General features: G+C 36.7%; 1 protein-coding gene across 1 annotated transcript in view; it reads left to right on the top strand.

Annotated features, from left to right (window-relative positions):
- The window catches only part of NEK10 (NIMA related kinase 10), a 312,540-nt gene extending 300,211 nt beyond the window's left edge, over positions 1 to 12,329 (top strand). The window contains exons 35-38 of the mRNA XM_060021364.1: positions 7,861 to 7,969; positions 10,450 to 10,502; positions 10,583 to 10,638; positions 12,162 to 12,329. Coding sequence (XP_059877347.1) covers positions 7,861 to 7,969; positions 10,450 to 10,502; positions 10,583 to 10,638; positions 12,162 to 12,210 — 267 coding nt within the window. The 3' untranslated portion in view covers positions 12,211 to 12,329. The remainder of the gene's footprint in view (positions 1 to 7,860; positions 7,970 to 10,449; positions 10,503 to 10,582; positions 10,639 to 12,161) is intronic.
- The last annotated feature ends 2,505 nt before the right edge of the window (positions 12,330 to 14,834 follow it).

Genomic DNA, 14,834 nt, shown 5'->3' with positions numbered 1-14,834 from the left:
TAGGGGGCTTCTCTGTTGGTGCAGTGGTTGAGAGTCCACCTGCTGATGCAGGGGACACAGGTTCGTGCCCTGGTCCAGGAAGATCCCACATGCCGTGGAGCAGCTGGGCCCATGAGCCATGGCCACTGAGCCTGCACGTCCAGAGCCTGTGCTCCACAACGGGAGAGGCCACAACAGTGAGAGGCCCGTGTACCGCAAAACAAACAAAAAATGGTAATAGGAACATACATATAGATAATTACCTTAAATGTGAACAGATTACAGGCTCCAATGAAAAGACACAGGCTCGCTGAATAAGTACGAAAACAAGACCCATATATATGCTGTCTACAGGAGACCCACTTCAGACATAGGAATACATACAGACTGAAAGTGAGAGGGTGGAAAAAGATATTTCATGCAAATGGAAATCAAAAGAAAGCAGGAGTAGCAATACTCATATCAGATAAAATAGACTTTAAAATAATGAATGTTACAAGAGACAAGGAAGGACACTACATAATGATCAAGGGATCACTCCAAGAAGATATACCAATTATAAATATATATGAACCCAACAGTGGAGCACCTCAATACATAAGGCAACTGCTAACAGCTATAAAAGAGGAAATCGATAGTAACACAGTAATAGTGGTGGACTTTAACACCTCACTTACACCAATGCACAGATCATCCAAACAGAAAATTAATAAGGAAACAAGCTTCCCTGGTGGTGCAGTGGTTGAGAGACCACCTGCCGATGCAGGGGATGCAGGTTTGTGCCCTGGTCCGGGAAGATCCCACATGCCACGGAGCGTCTGGGCCTGTGAGCCATGGCCGCTGAGCCTGTGCATCCAGAGCCTGTGCTCTGCAATGGGAGAGGCCACAACAGTGAGAGGCCCGTGTACCACAAAAAAATAAAAATAAAAAAATAAGGAAACACAAGCTTTAAATTACACAATAGACCAGATAGATTTAATTGATATTTATAGGACATTCCATTAAAAAACAGATTACACTTTTTCCTCAAGTGCACGTGGAACATTCTCCAGGATAGATCACACCTTGGGTCACAAATCAAGCCTCAGTAAATTTAAGAAAATTAAAATCATGTCAAGCATCTTTTCTGACGACAACACTAAGATTAGAAATCAACTACAGGGAAAAAAACGTAAAAAATACAAACACGTGGAGGCTAAACAACATGTTACTAAATAACCAAGAGATCACTGAAGATATCAAAGAGGAAATCAAAACATACCTAGAGAAAAATGGCAACGAAAACACAATGATCCAAAACCAATGGGATGCAGCAAAAGCAGTTCTAAGAGGGAAGTTTATAGCAATACAAGCCTACCTTAAGAAACAACAAATATCTCAAATAAACAAACTAACTTTACACCTAAAGGAACTAGAGAAAGAACAAACAAAACCCAAACTTAGTAGAAGGAAAGAGATCATAAAGAACAGAGCAGAAATAAATGAAATAGAAATCAACAAAACTAAAAACTGGTTCTTTGAGAAGATAAACAAAATTGATAAACCATTAGCCAGACTCATCAAGAAAAAGAGGGAGAGGCCTCAAATCAATAAAATTAGAAATGAAAAAGGAGAAGTTACAACAGACACTGCAGAAATACAAAGCATCCTAAGAAACAACTACAAGCAATTCTATGCCAATAAAATGGACAACCTGGAAGAAATGGACAAATTCTTAGGGAGGTATAACCTTCTAAGACTGAGCCAGGAAGAAACAGAAAATATGAACAGACCAATCACAAGTAATGAAATTGAAACTGTGATTAAAAATCTTCCAACAAACAAAAGTCCAGCACCAGGCTTCACAGGTGAATTCTATCAAGCATTTAGAGAAGAACTAACACCCATCCTTCTCAAACTCTTCCAAAAATTGCAGACGAAGGAACACTCCCAAACTCATTCTATGAGGCCACCATCACCCTGATACCACAACCAGACAAAGATACTACAAAAAAAGAAAATTACAGATCAATATCACTAATGAATATAGATGCAAAAATCCTCAACAGTATACTAGCAAACAGAATCCAACAACACATTAAAAGGATCACACACCTTGATCAAGTGGGATTTATCCCAGGGATGCAAGGATTCTTCAATATACACAAATCAATGTGATACACCATATTAACAAATTGAAGAAGAAAAACGATATGATCATCTCAATAGATGCAGAAAAAGCCTTTGACAAAATTCAGCACCCATTTATGATAAAAACTCTCGGAAAGTGGGCATAGAGGGAACCTACTTTAACATAATAAAGTCCATGTATGACAAACCCACAGCAAACATCATTCTCAATGGTGAAAAACTGAAAGCATCTCCTCTAAGAGCAGGAACAAGACAAGGATGTCCACTCTCACCACTATTATTCAACATAGGTTTGGAAGCCCTAGCCATGGCAATCAGAGAAGAAAAAGAAATGAAAGGAATCCAAATTGGAAAAGAAGTAAAGCTGTCACTGTTTGCAGATGACATGATACTACACATAGAGAATCCTAAAGATGCCACCAGAAAACTACTAGAGCTAATCAGTGAATTTGGTAAAGTTGCAGGGTACAAAATTAATGTACAGAAATCTCTTGCATTCCTACACACTAATGATAAAAAATCTGAAAGAGAAATTAAGGAAACATTCCCATTTACCATTGCAACAAAAAGAATAAAATGCCTAGGAATAAACCTACCTAGGGAGACAAAAGACCTGTATGCAGAAAACTATAAGACACTGCTGAAAGAAATTAAAGATAATACCAACAGATGGGGAGATATACCACGTTCTTGGATTGGAAGAATCAACATTGTGAAAATGACTCTACCACCCAAGGCATATTACAGATTCAATGCAATCCCTGTCAAAATACCAATGACCTTTTTCACAAAACTAGAACAAAAAAGTTCACAATTTGTGTGGAATCACAAAACACCCTGAACAGCCAAATCAATTTTCAGAAAGAAAAATGGAGCTGGAAGAATCAGGCTCCCTGACTTCAGAGTATACTACAAAGCTACAGTAAACAAGACATATGGTATTGGCACAAAAACAGAAATATAGATCAATGGAACAGGATAGACAGCCCAGAGATAAACCCTCGCACCTATGGTCACCTTATCTTTGTTAAAGGAGGCAAGAATATACAATGGAGAAAAGTCAGCCTCTTCAATAAGTGGTGCTGGGAAAACTGGGAAGCTACATGTAAAAGAATGAAATTAGAACACTCTCTAACACCATACACAAAAATAAACTCAAAATGGATTAGAGACCTAAATGTAAGACCGGACACTATAAAACTCTTAGAGGAAAAGATAGGAAGAACACGCTTTGACATAAATCAGAGCAAGATCTTTTTTGATCCACCTTGTAGAGTAATGGAGATAAAAACAAAAATAAACAAATGGGACCTAATGAAACTAAAAAGCTTTTGCAAAACAAAGGAAACTACAAACAAGATGAAAAGACAACCCTCAGAATGGGAGAAAATATTTGCAAATGAATCAACTGACAAAGGATTAATCTCCAAAATATATAAACAGCTCATGCAGCTCGATATTAAAGAAACAGACAACCCAATCCAAAAATGGGCAGAAAACCTAAATAGACATTTCTCCAAAGAAGACATACAGATGCCAAAAGGCACATAAAAAGCTGCTCAACATCACTAATTATTAGAGAAATGCAAATCAAAACTACAATGAGGTATCACCTCACACCAGTTAGAATGGGCATCATCAGAAAATCTACAAACAACAAATGCTGGAGAGGGTGTGGAGAAAAAGGACCCTCTTGCACTGTTGGTGGGAATGTAAATTGATACAGCCACTATGGAGAACAGTATGGAAGTTCCTTAAGAAACTAAAACTAGAACTACCATATGACACAGCAATCCCACTACTGGGCATATACCCAGAGAAAACTATAATTCAAAAAGGTACATACACCCCAATGTTCATTGCAGCACTATTTACAATAGCCAGGACATGGAAGCAACCTAAATTCCCATCAACAGACGGATGGATAAAGAAGATGTGGTACATATATACAATGGAATATTCCTCAGCCATAAAAAGGAATGAAACTGAGTCATTTGTAGAGATGTGGATGGATCTAGAGACTGTCATACAGAGTGAAGTAAGTCAGAAAGAGAAAAACAAATATCGTATGTTAATGCATATATGTGGAACCTAGAAAAACAGTACAGATGAACTGGTTTGCAGGGCAGAAATTGAGACAGAGATGTAAAGAAGAAAAGTATGGACACCAAGGGGGGAACATGAGGGGGGGGTGTTTTGTGATGAATTGGGACATTGGGATTGACATATATACACTAATGTGTATAAAATGGATAACTAAAAAGAACCTTTTGTTTTTTTGTTTTTATAAATTTATTTTATTTTATTTATTTTTGGCTGTGTTGGGTCTTCGTTGCTGTGCATGATCTTTCTCTAATTGCAATGAGTAGGGGCTACTCTTCGTTGCGGTGCGCGGGCTTCTCATTGCAGTGGCTTCTCTTGTTGTAGAGCTCGGGCTCTAGGCGCGCAGGCTTCAGTAGTTGTGGCACATGGGCTCAGTAGTTGTGGCTTGTGGGCTGTAGAGTGCAGGCTCAGTAGTTGCGGCACACAGGGCTTAGTTGCTCCATGGCATATGGGATCTTCCCGGACCAGGGCTCGAACCCCTGTCCCCTGCATTGGCAGGTGGATTCTTAACCACTGCGCCACCAGGGAAGCCCCTGAACCTGCTGTTTTTTAAAAAAGAATACTCCCTGGGAACTTCCCTGGTGGTCCAGTGGTTAAGACTCTGTGCTTCCAATGCAGGGGCCATGGGTTTGATCCCTGGTCAGGGAGCTAAGATCCCACATGCCGTGTAGTGTGGCTAAAAAATATTTAAATTTTTTAAAATTTTAAGTTAAAGAATGTTTTTGAATAAAAAATACTCCCTGAATTAATGAATAACACTTGTGTTCCTCTCTTCAACCTAAATCCCCAAGCCTCTATAACATGGACTAATGTCATAGCCCTTTATCACTTTGCCATTAATATGCAATACCCAGACTGTGCCCTCAAGTTCCTCTCACCTGGAATGTTCACTTGACTTCCTTGCATCCCACCCAATTCCAGCCTTTGAGTTTCAGCTCTAGTGTTTCTTCTACAGAGCTTCTGAAAACCATGCTGGTCTTCATGAAGCATCCTTTTTTGTGTAAGCTTAGATCTCACGGTCTCATTTCACACTTCATTATTTAATGCATTGCCCTCTTGTTTTATATACATTAGACTATTTTTCCAGTCAATTTGCAAGTCTCATGGAGAACAGATCATTTCTGTGTCCTCCATGGTGCCCAGCATGGTGCTAATAAGCTAGGCAGATCATCAGTGTATGTGGATTGAAAGGTTTACATTTCTGATTTACAAAACCTGCTCAGGTCACATAGTAAGGGGCAAAAAAGATTTGCTGAAAGAATATAGTATACATCAAAAAACTGAACTGCAAAACAAAGTTCTGGAAATTTCCTAGGATAAAAATAAATGTATCTGGGTCTCAAACACAAGACTAAAAATTTTAGTCCTTGGCTTCTTCCATGGTCCCATCCCTCTGAGAATTCACAGTTCTTAGGCTAGAAGACTGCTAGTGTGACACTGGCTCTGGAAACATCAAACACTCCTCTCTTCAAAGTTTGAATCAATGAAAAGAACTTGTCCTGTCATCTTAAAATGACTCTTTTGACCTCTCCATGTAACAATTCACATATGATACTGTGCATCTTCCTGTCTGTGAAATCTTTAGAATTCCAAGGTGTTCACTTAATAATTAAGTTGACTTAAATAAGCTTTCTAAGAAATAATTGGGATGAACATTTCAGGCAGCCAAATTACTCCTATGCTCAACCATATGAAAAAAAAATCCATCTGAAGTCACTTGGAAGGTAATACCAGGAAATCATTTTCAGCATTAAAAGACATATTAAGAAGTTCAGTTGGAATAATCTACTACCTTAGATATTAGAACTACAGAATGCTTAAGGCTATCTGCATTGCCTCCTAATAGAACTGATGAGAAAGTTATTAAGTGAATAAAATCTTCCTGCATTACACTATTACAGTCTTACAATCTTGTCATTTTACAGATGGGTTATTAATTTTATCAGTTGTCACTAAAGTAAGGAAAATAAATTTTCAAGACTATAAAAGGATGATTCATATCTTTTTTCTAATGTGTAGCATTCGTTGGCAATATGAAGACTGGAAAACTCAAAAATGATTTTTATTTATAGTATCCAAAGCATATTGATGGAATAATTATCAATTGCTAATATAAAATGTTTATATTAATGTATAAAATGCATAATGTATACAGTGAAGTACATATACAACTCCATGAACTTTTACATATATATTCACCCATGTGACCACCACCCATATCGATATATAGAACACTTCCAGCCCAGAAGAAGGCTCCTGCCTGCCTTTTCCTGGTCAAACTCTACTACCTGTTACAATGTAATCATTGTCCTGATCTCTGTCACCATTGGTTAGCTTTTCTCGGTTGTGAAAATATGTGTAAATGAAGTTATACATTGTGTATCCTTTTGTGTCTGGCTTCTTTTGCTCAACACTCATCCATCTTGCTGTGTATATCCACAGTGTGTTCTTTTTCATGTTTGGCAAAATTCCATTGGATAAGCACACCACAATATATTTATCTATCCTGTGGGCATTTGGGGGTTTTCCAGTTTTTGATTATTACGAATAAATGTGCAACGAACATTCTTGTACATGTCTTTTCATGAACAGAAGTACTCATTTCTCTTGTGTGTGTATATCCAAGAGTGGGATTGTTGGCTTAAAGGGTGGGCATATTTGTGAACTGCCAAACAATTTGCTCAAATGATTGAACCATGTTATGTTTTAATTCATGAATAGAGTTTGTGAATCCAAGGTAACTACTATCGAATAGTCTAAATTGTGCCTTTCGTTTCTGGTTTATTAATATGTATCGACATTTTAAAAGTATATTGTTTTACACAGGCGCAAAAACTTGGCCAGCTCAAGTGTTAGTTGGAATTAAAGGTGAAAGGATTTTGAAAGTTTCATTTAAAAAATTCATCATTATAGAACGGCATTAAACAATTGGAACTTTAATAAGTTCTGGCATTTAGTGAATTACTCTTTCCTTTACAGTGTTGGGAATTAATGTTTGGAGATTAAAATTAATTAATAGTAATTTAGGGGCTTCCCTGGTGGCGCAGTGGTTGCAAGTCCACCTGCCGATGCAGGGGACACGGGTTTGTGCCCCGGTCCGGGAAGATCCCACATGCCGCGGAGCGGCTGGGCCCGTGAGCCATGGCCACTGAGCCTGCACATCCGGAGCCTGTGCTCCGCAACGGGAGAGGTCACAACAGTGAGAGGCCCGCGTATCGCCAAAAAAAAAGTAATTTAGAAAAATGTATTAAGAAATGTGTTTGCCTTGGTCAAACAAGAATGATCTGGGCTAAAAATTATGGTTTGTTGAATGATTGGAGTTCATTCCTCCTACACCTGACAAAAATAACATTTTGATATCTCAGGCCCATGCCATTATTTTTCTATCCAGTTTTATTTTGTTCTCATAAAGCTATATAGTATTTTTTTTATTTTCATGTGACCAGGAATTATCTACTTGCTTTCACTGTAATTTGCCTGCATCTAATTTATCATTTTTTTTTAAAGGAAGAAGATTGGTCTTTATCTGTATACAAGGGATTGACAACAGAAGAGCACTAATTTTTCTGGGCAGAGACGCACACAGAGGTCTCATGTCATTTGATTCTGAATGCAAAATAAGATGCAGTTTTGCTTTTTCTGTTTCAGTTATCTCAGGGATCTCCAGAACCAATTGAGCCCAACTTTTTCACAGCAGATTACCATTTATTGCATCATTCATCAGGTCGAAACAGCCTATCCCCAAATAACCCAACAGGTAATGGTCTTCAACACAGGAAATCTGGCTTTCACAAAGAAATAGATTGTTTGTATCAACAGCTATCCTTAAAAGATTATCTTCAATTTAAAATGAAAACAGAGTTTATTTTGATTATCTGTGGTGACAGTTGGAAGGACATACAGTAGGAATTTAGAAATTCCCTGAGATTTATTTTACACACTTGTGACACCTTCCTTGATCATTTATTAATACCATAAGCAAACAGAATCTGTGTGGGTAAATTGTATTTCCTTTTACTTCTTCTTATCTGGTGATGGGAAATCAAATGCTCAAAAACATCCAGGGGGATAAAAAGCAGAAATGAAGAGCTTGAATAAAACAGAAAATTTGACACTTACCTGAAGAATCCACATCAGACATATTTAATTTTTTTTCTTTTTTGAAAAAATTTCTCATAGGGAGGCAATATAACATAGGGATTAAAGGTATGTATTCTGTAAACCAGGATGCCTAGATTCAAATCTCAGCTCAAGCTCTTAGTAGCTGACCTTGAGCAAATTATTTGACCTCACTGAACCCCAGTTTTCTTGCCTGTAAAATGGGAACAAAAATGGTAACCATCTTAGGATTATAGCAATGATCAGTGTAAATATATAAAAAGTACTTAGCCAGTAGTAGGGACTTAGCATAATGTAATTTTTCTTGTGATATTTTTGACCTCAGAAGAGATCTTCAAGCTACTCTGAGGTTACAGAATTCCTAAATAATTTCGGAATCCCTGTAAACTATAGTTATATCTCTCAGTGGGGCAGACAGATGTGAAACTTTTACTGTTAAATGAAAACTTGCCATCTACTCAGACAAAAAATAAGCCTAATCCTGTTGTGCTTTTGAAGTTGCCTAATTTAGGCAAATCACTTCATGTACTAATTATCAAACTTTCCCTAAGTCTTGGACTCCTAGGATACAGCTAAACTGGGTAGACAGAACTGCATTTAAAATCATCCCTGAGAAATCTGTAAGATCGAGATAAACTGTTATCTAAAGTCATTTGCTTTTATTTATTTTTAATTGAACTATAGTTGATTTATAATATTGTGTTAGTTTCAGGTGTACAGAAAAGTGATCCAGATATATATATATTCTTTTTCAGATTCTTTTCCTTTTCCTTTATAGGTTATTAAAAATATTAAATATAGTTCCCAGTGCTATACAGTAAATCATTATTGTTTATATATTTTATATATAGTAGAGTGCATCTGTTAATCCCATATGCCTAATTTATCCCTCCCCCCCTTTCCCCTTTGGTAACCATAGGTTTGTTTTCTATGTCTGTGAGTCTGTTTCTGTTTTGTAAATAAGTTCATTTGTATTATTTTTTAGATTCCACAGATAAGTGATGTCATATAATATTTGTCTTTCTGACTTACTTCACGTAGTACGATGTGGTATATATATATATATCATTGAATATTAGCCATAAAAAAGAATAAAATCTTGCCATATGCAGCAACATGTATGGATCTAGAGATTATCATACTAAGTGAAGTAAAGTCATTTGCATCCCCCTGGGCAGGTAGGTCAGTCACAGGCCAGACTTCTTACCACAGCAGCCCTGCTGAGTGAAGAACTCTGGTGGAAGTCTCTCAGCATCCTGAGAGGGAGTTGACAGGCTCTTCCAGAAGCTGGATGCTCCTACCCAGAGCAGACCAGGTGTGTCCCTAGTCATGGCAGCCTGGACAGAAGCAAAGACAGCAGAACCAGGGAGCACTTTGGGCAACACCTTTAAGCTGGGCTTGAAAAACAAGCTGCCAGCACTCACATCCTTGTGCGTCCTCTTAACCTTCAACCCATTCTCTTTTCTCTCTCCTAAGTAAGTGGCAGGGGAGCTCCTGGGCCTCCATGTGATAAGTGTTGATTGACCTGAGTGGAAACTGGTCAACATTGCTTTGGGTGGTGCTGGGGTTTGTTAATGTGCTGGTATATCATACTCAGACCAAACCTCAAAAGAATTACTGTCTTCTGATTTTAAATGTATTTTATTCCCTCCTGGCAGCCATAGCCAAGGGTTAGACCTTTGTTGTCCTCCTCTGACTATTTCTGCCTTCCTCTAAGAATTTGTTTTTTTTCTAGCACATATCTACTCTTTTTGCCTTGTGGATTAGGAATAGTTTCTTAATCTTTTATTTGCCTATCAGGAGGTTTGTGTTTAGAACCACTCCTCACCTATCCTTACACACACACACACACACACACACACACACACACACACACACACACACACACACACCCCTAACTTAATTGGCCAATTTATACCATGAGCAATGCACATAAATCTTGTGTATTATTTTGTGATGGCCACCCCAAAAGCCAAGATAATTTGGAATGTGTTTGTAAGTACTCATCTTCATCACTAAGAAACTGACCTCTTTTCACTGCATGTGAATCATAATTGCCAATAAAATCTAAGAAAACATGAACCAAATGTCAGGCTTTTCATAATTTATCTATTTCAGGTCTACCCTCCAGCTTTGATTTGGAGCAGGGGATAACATATGAACAGATGCAGGTGAGGTTTTTGTGGTGCCTCTGAATGATTTTATTTTGTTGCTTTTAATTCAATACTAACCTGATATTTTTTAACTTTAGATTGTGATTGAAGAAGTCCTAGAGGAAAATGGTTATTACAATTTTACTTCTAACAGGTGAGATCTAGAAATGTGAAAATTCAATTTAGACCATTGGATATTAGATCTAATTTCTCTATCCTTGATTCTAGAGGTTTTCCCCAACCTTCTATTTTAAACACTTTTGTAAAATATCTTGGCTTAGACTTGATACAACTGTGAGTAGAATGTATGTTGACCATATTTTATATGGATGCAGCTGCTGTATTCTTGGTTGAAAAAGAAACGGTGATCACTTAGTAGTAATTTACTCCTACATAATGAAATGGAAAATTATTTCTACATTTTTTTTTAAATTAAGCATGTTTGTCCCATATTGGAAGAGCCGAAACTCAAATGTCCATGACTAAAATCTAGCAATTATTTGTATAGAATGCAAGGGGGAAAGTGCAACTAAACAAAGAATCACTTCTGGTGAATTTAAGATATGTTTGTGGGAAAGGGATTTGTTGTTATGTGTTCCCATTTGCTTACCCTAAAAAGAAATTGCAGTTTACTGGGGCTGTGTTATCTTCTAAAATAATCATTATTGGTGATCTAAAAATATACTCTATTTTATATCAATTTCATTCAGTTATGGATTCCTGCAATTTTACTGTTGAGCACAGTTTAGGGCACAAAGATTTGAGTACAATTAGTTTGAGAGGCAATCCCAAGAAACTCTGGTAAGGGATTGAAGAAATAATTCAATAAAGATTTCATTTTCAAGTAAGTTACTGTTGTGGTGGTTGGAGCTTGATCCCATTGTGGAAATCTGAGAGCCAGTGGAGAACATGTACCTCAATTCTCCCACTTATGGGCTGAGGGAGCTGGGATGGTATTTATCTCTAATTTCCATTAGTCATCGTTTGAGGCCTTTTTCCCCAGAGGACGTTAGTTCCCTGGCATTTCTGGCCTTCTGTAAGGGTGGACAAAGAAGATTCTAGAGACCAGAGATATCCTCAGGAAAAGAAACGCAGGTGCTGGCCGTAAGGAATCAGGCCAGCATGCTTTGAAGTGCTTTGAAAGAGGGGATGTATGATTACCTATATTTTGCACACATTAATATTTAGCTTCCTTACCAGAAGGATACAGCCTGGCGTGCCTTCATTTTATCACTGTTCTAATGAGAGTGAAACTGTTGAGTTTTGTGAATGAATAGATGACCAGCATACCATTCTTTTATACTTAGGGGCACATATTAATATTTTACTTTGTAACAATGAAATATGTGTTGAGAGAAAAAGAAATCTACATTGAATCAACTTGCATTGCTTTAAAATAAGCATTTAATGTACAGGTTACTTTGGATGGGTATTAATTTTTCCACTGTAGGATTATTAGTTCCTATTACATTTATAATTTGAGAAAGAAAATGCTAGCACTGAACTTCAGCAAAAGTCAACTTTCTAAAAATCTCCCCATTCCATCATGTTTAGAATCACCTTTTTATTCATTGTGATTTATTTATTTATATACCTGAGCTACTGCTTTTGAAACTGAATATGTGAACTAAAATATTTGAGACTGTAGAGAACTTCTTCCACTTTTGAATCTTCTAGGTATCACTCCTATCCATGGGGGACCAAGAATCACCCAACCAAAAGATGAAAGTGCTGCATTTTGAATGGACTTGGTTTTCCCAGTGAAGATCAAGTTCTGGACTTCAACCACTACTGGCAAGATGCCCAAAGATTGGGTGCTGCTAAAAGAGTGTGGAAGAGAAAAGACCAACATACCATGGTGCCTGCAGGACCTCTTTCTGGAGGTCCAGTGCTAAGAGGCTTCATCCTTAGGACACATGTATACAGGATGACAGTGTGCTTCTGGGAGAAAATGCTGCAAAATTCATCTGTGAGAAGAAAACCCACTCCTTGCAGAACTTTCCTCCAAGTTAAAAAAAAAATACTTGTCATATTTTTCAAAGGAATCTACTTAGAATTGCTGAAACTGTGTTTAAACGCATCTATGTATAAAAGATAGTTTTAGATAAAGAAAATTATAGAACTCAGAACAGTAATATATTGGGTGATTCACTGTATCCCTCAATGTTTTTAATCTTAAAAGAAATTCAGAATATGTGATCGAATTATTTTGTAGTTTTATTTGTTTGTTTTAATGAAAGGATTGGTTTTCTCTTAACCAGTTGGGTACTAGTGGTCTTGAACAGTATTTGTAACCTTGCACAGCCTCTGGGAATAACAGTCAAATTGTCATATTTAAGCTAAGAATGTATTGATGTATAGTTTGTGTATATGTATATATGCATAGGGGGAGGAGGAAGGTTTTGATTAGGCTAATGTTTTGCTGCTAATCAAACTCATAGTGTTTTTAGGACACTTTGAAGAGTCATAGAGTCTATGAAAGAGATGCAATATTCCATATTCCAAGTCCTGCCTAACTGAAATTACCAACATTGCTTTTAAATTTTTTATTGCTTGAGAATTTGAAATGAAAATAAGTTATATAATAAAATATAAATGTCTTCTTTATTCATTGAAACGTCTCTAGAAAAAAGAACCCGGAGCACCAAAACAGTGTCCCATTCCTGTGTGGGGATAATTTATGGTGAAAATTCTCTAGGTTCTTATTGAGCTAAAATCTCTTCAACTGGCTTCTTATAACTGGTATAATGTCAAGAAATTATTGCCAAATCAGACTGCACTTCTAACTACTTAAGAAGATTTTAAATCTATATAATTAGTAATCTGAAAGCTGAAATTATGCTTTTTATTTACTTCTCACTACGTTCTATCTTATTTACATTGATATGTTTTTAGTATGATCAAATAAAATTTAGTACTGTGGTTGAAACACAATAATCTTTTCTATAGTATGGAAAAATCTCTTAATGTGAATCCATACTATTTTTACAGTTAGTATGTTTAGTACTTAAACTATATCCTATTCTCTTTAACCCATTCCTTTGAAAATTACCAGTGAATCCTTGTCTTTAAGCCAAATTAATAATTACAAACACACTGTAATTTAAAGTAATAGATGAGGATACAGGAATGAAAATTTTCAGTTTTAGCTTTCAACCAAATTCATCCACATGTGAAATTTACATGTGAAGTCAAAAGGCTATGATATTGTTGATTTAAACCAGGAAAAATTCTATTTCTATTCCAGCTTAACTTGAACCTACATGATTATATTTTATCTCTTTTCATGTATGGAATGGGCACATGTCTTTATTGTACAGGAGGCACAGGCCTAGAGGGGCACAAATTTTCATTGTGATAGAAACCAGTATTTAGAAACAAACCAAGCTATAGGGTGAAAGTTTGAACTATAAAGTTCTTCTCAAATGGTGTAGAAAAGCATAGTATTCAGAGGTCACACCTTGGTAAGAAAAGAGAAATTGCTTATTTGAAGGTGTTTTTAAATGCATAAAATTTTTTAACATCTTTATTGGCGTATAATTGCTTTACAATGGTGTGTTAGTTTCTGCTTTATAACAAAGTGAATCAGTTATACATATACATATGTTCCCATATCTCTTCCCTCTTGTGTCTCCCTCACTCCCACCCTTCCTATCCCACCCCTCTAGGTGGTCACAAAGCACCGAGCTGATCTCCCTGTGCTATAATGCATAAAATTTTAAATGCATACCTTATTGACCAGAAAGGGAGCAAAATGTTTCCAACTAACTTCTAGACCATACAAATGGCAGGTATTATGCTAGAAGTTAGTAAGAATTAACAAAAATAAGCAAACGAATGTCTTTTTCAACAGCAGCTTTAGGCCCATCAACAGCTCTAAGCTGATAGATGCATTCTTTTGCCAAAATGATATATTCTTAAACTACGACAGTCACTGAATCAGCATTCTCCCAGTGCAAGACCAAGACTTTAAGGGAAGGTTAGGCACTGGTAAGGGAAGCGTTTTGTGCAGGGGGTCACATCCCAGCAAGGAGGTTAACAAGGAGCCCCTTCCCTTCACAGTAAAACAATGATCATTTTGTTTTGACTATCTAAACTGTCTTCTAGTGCAAAGTTGTTACTTGAACTTAGTAGGCCTCATTCTTTTCCTGATTGCATTTCAATTTTTTCTCTTTATTTTATATAATTTTTAAATTCTTTGTTGTGCAATGAAATCTCTGTGATTTCATCTAATTCTAAGTCACTGAATATTTGTATGGGACAGATTATGAATCAGCCTTCTCAGATCATTTTTGATACACAAAATACTTTTTTATTTTGTTTTGACTTCCCTGGTGGTGCAGTGGTTAA

This window comes from Delphinus delphis, chromosome 10 (assembly GCF_949987515.2).
Source record: "Delphinus delphis chromosome 10, mDelDel1.2, whole genome shotgun sequence".
Lineage (NCBI taxonomy): Eukaryota > Metazoa > Chordata > Mammalia > Artiodactyla > Delphinidae > Delphinus > Delphinus delphis.
Note: the sequence above shows the minus strand (reverse complement) of the source record. Positions and strands in the feature narration are given on the sequence as shown.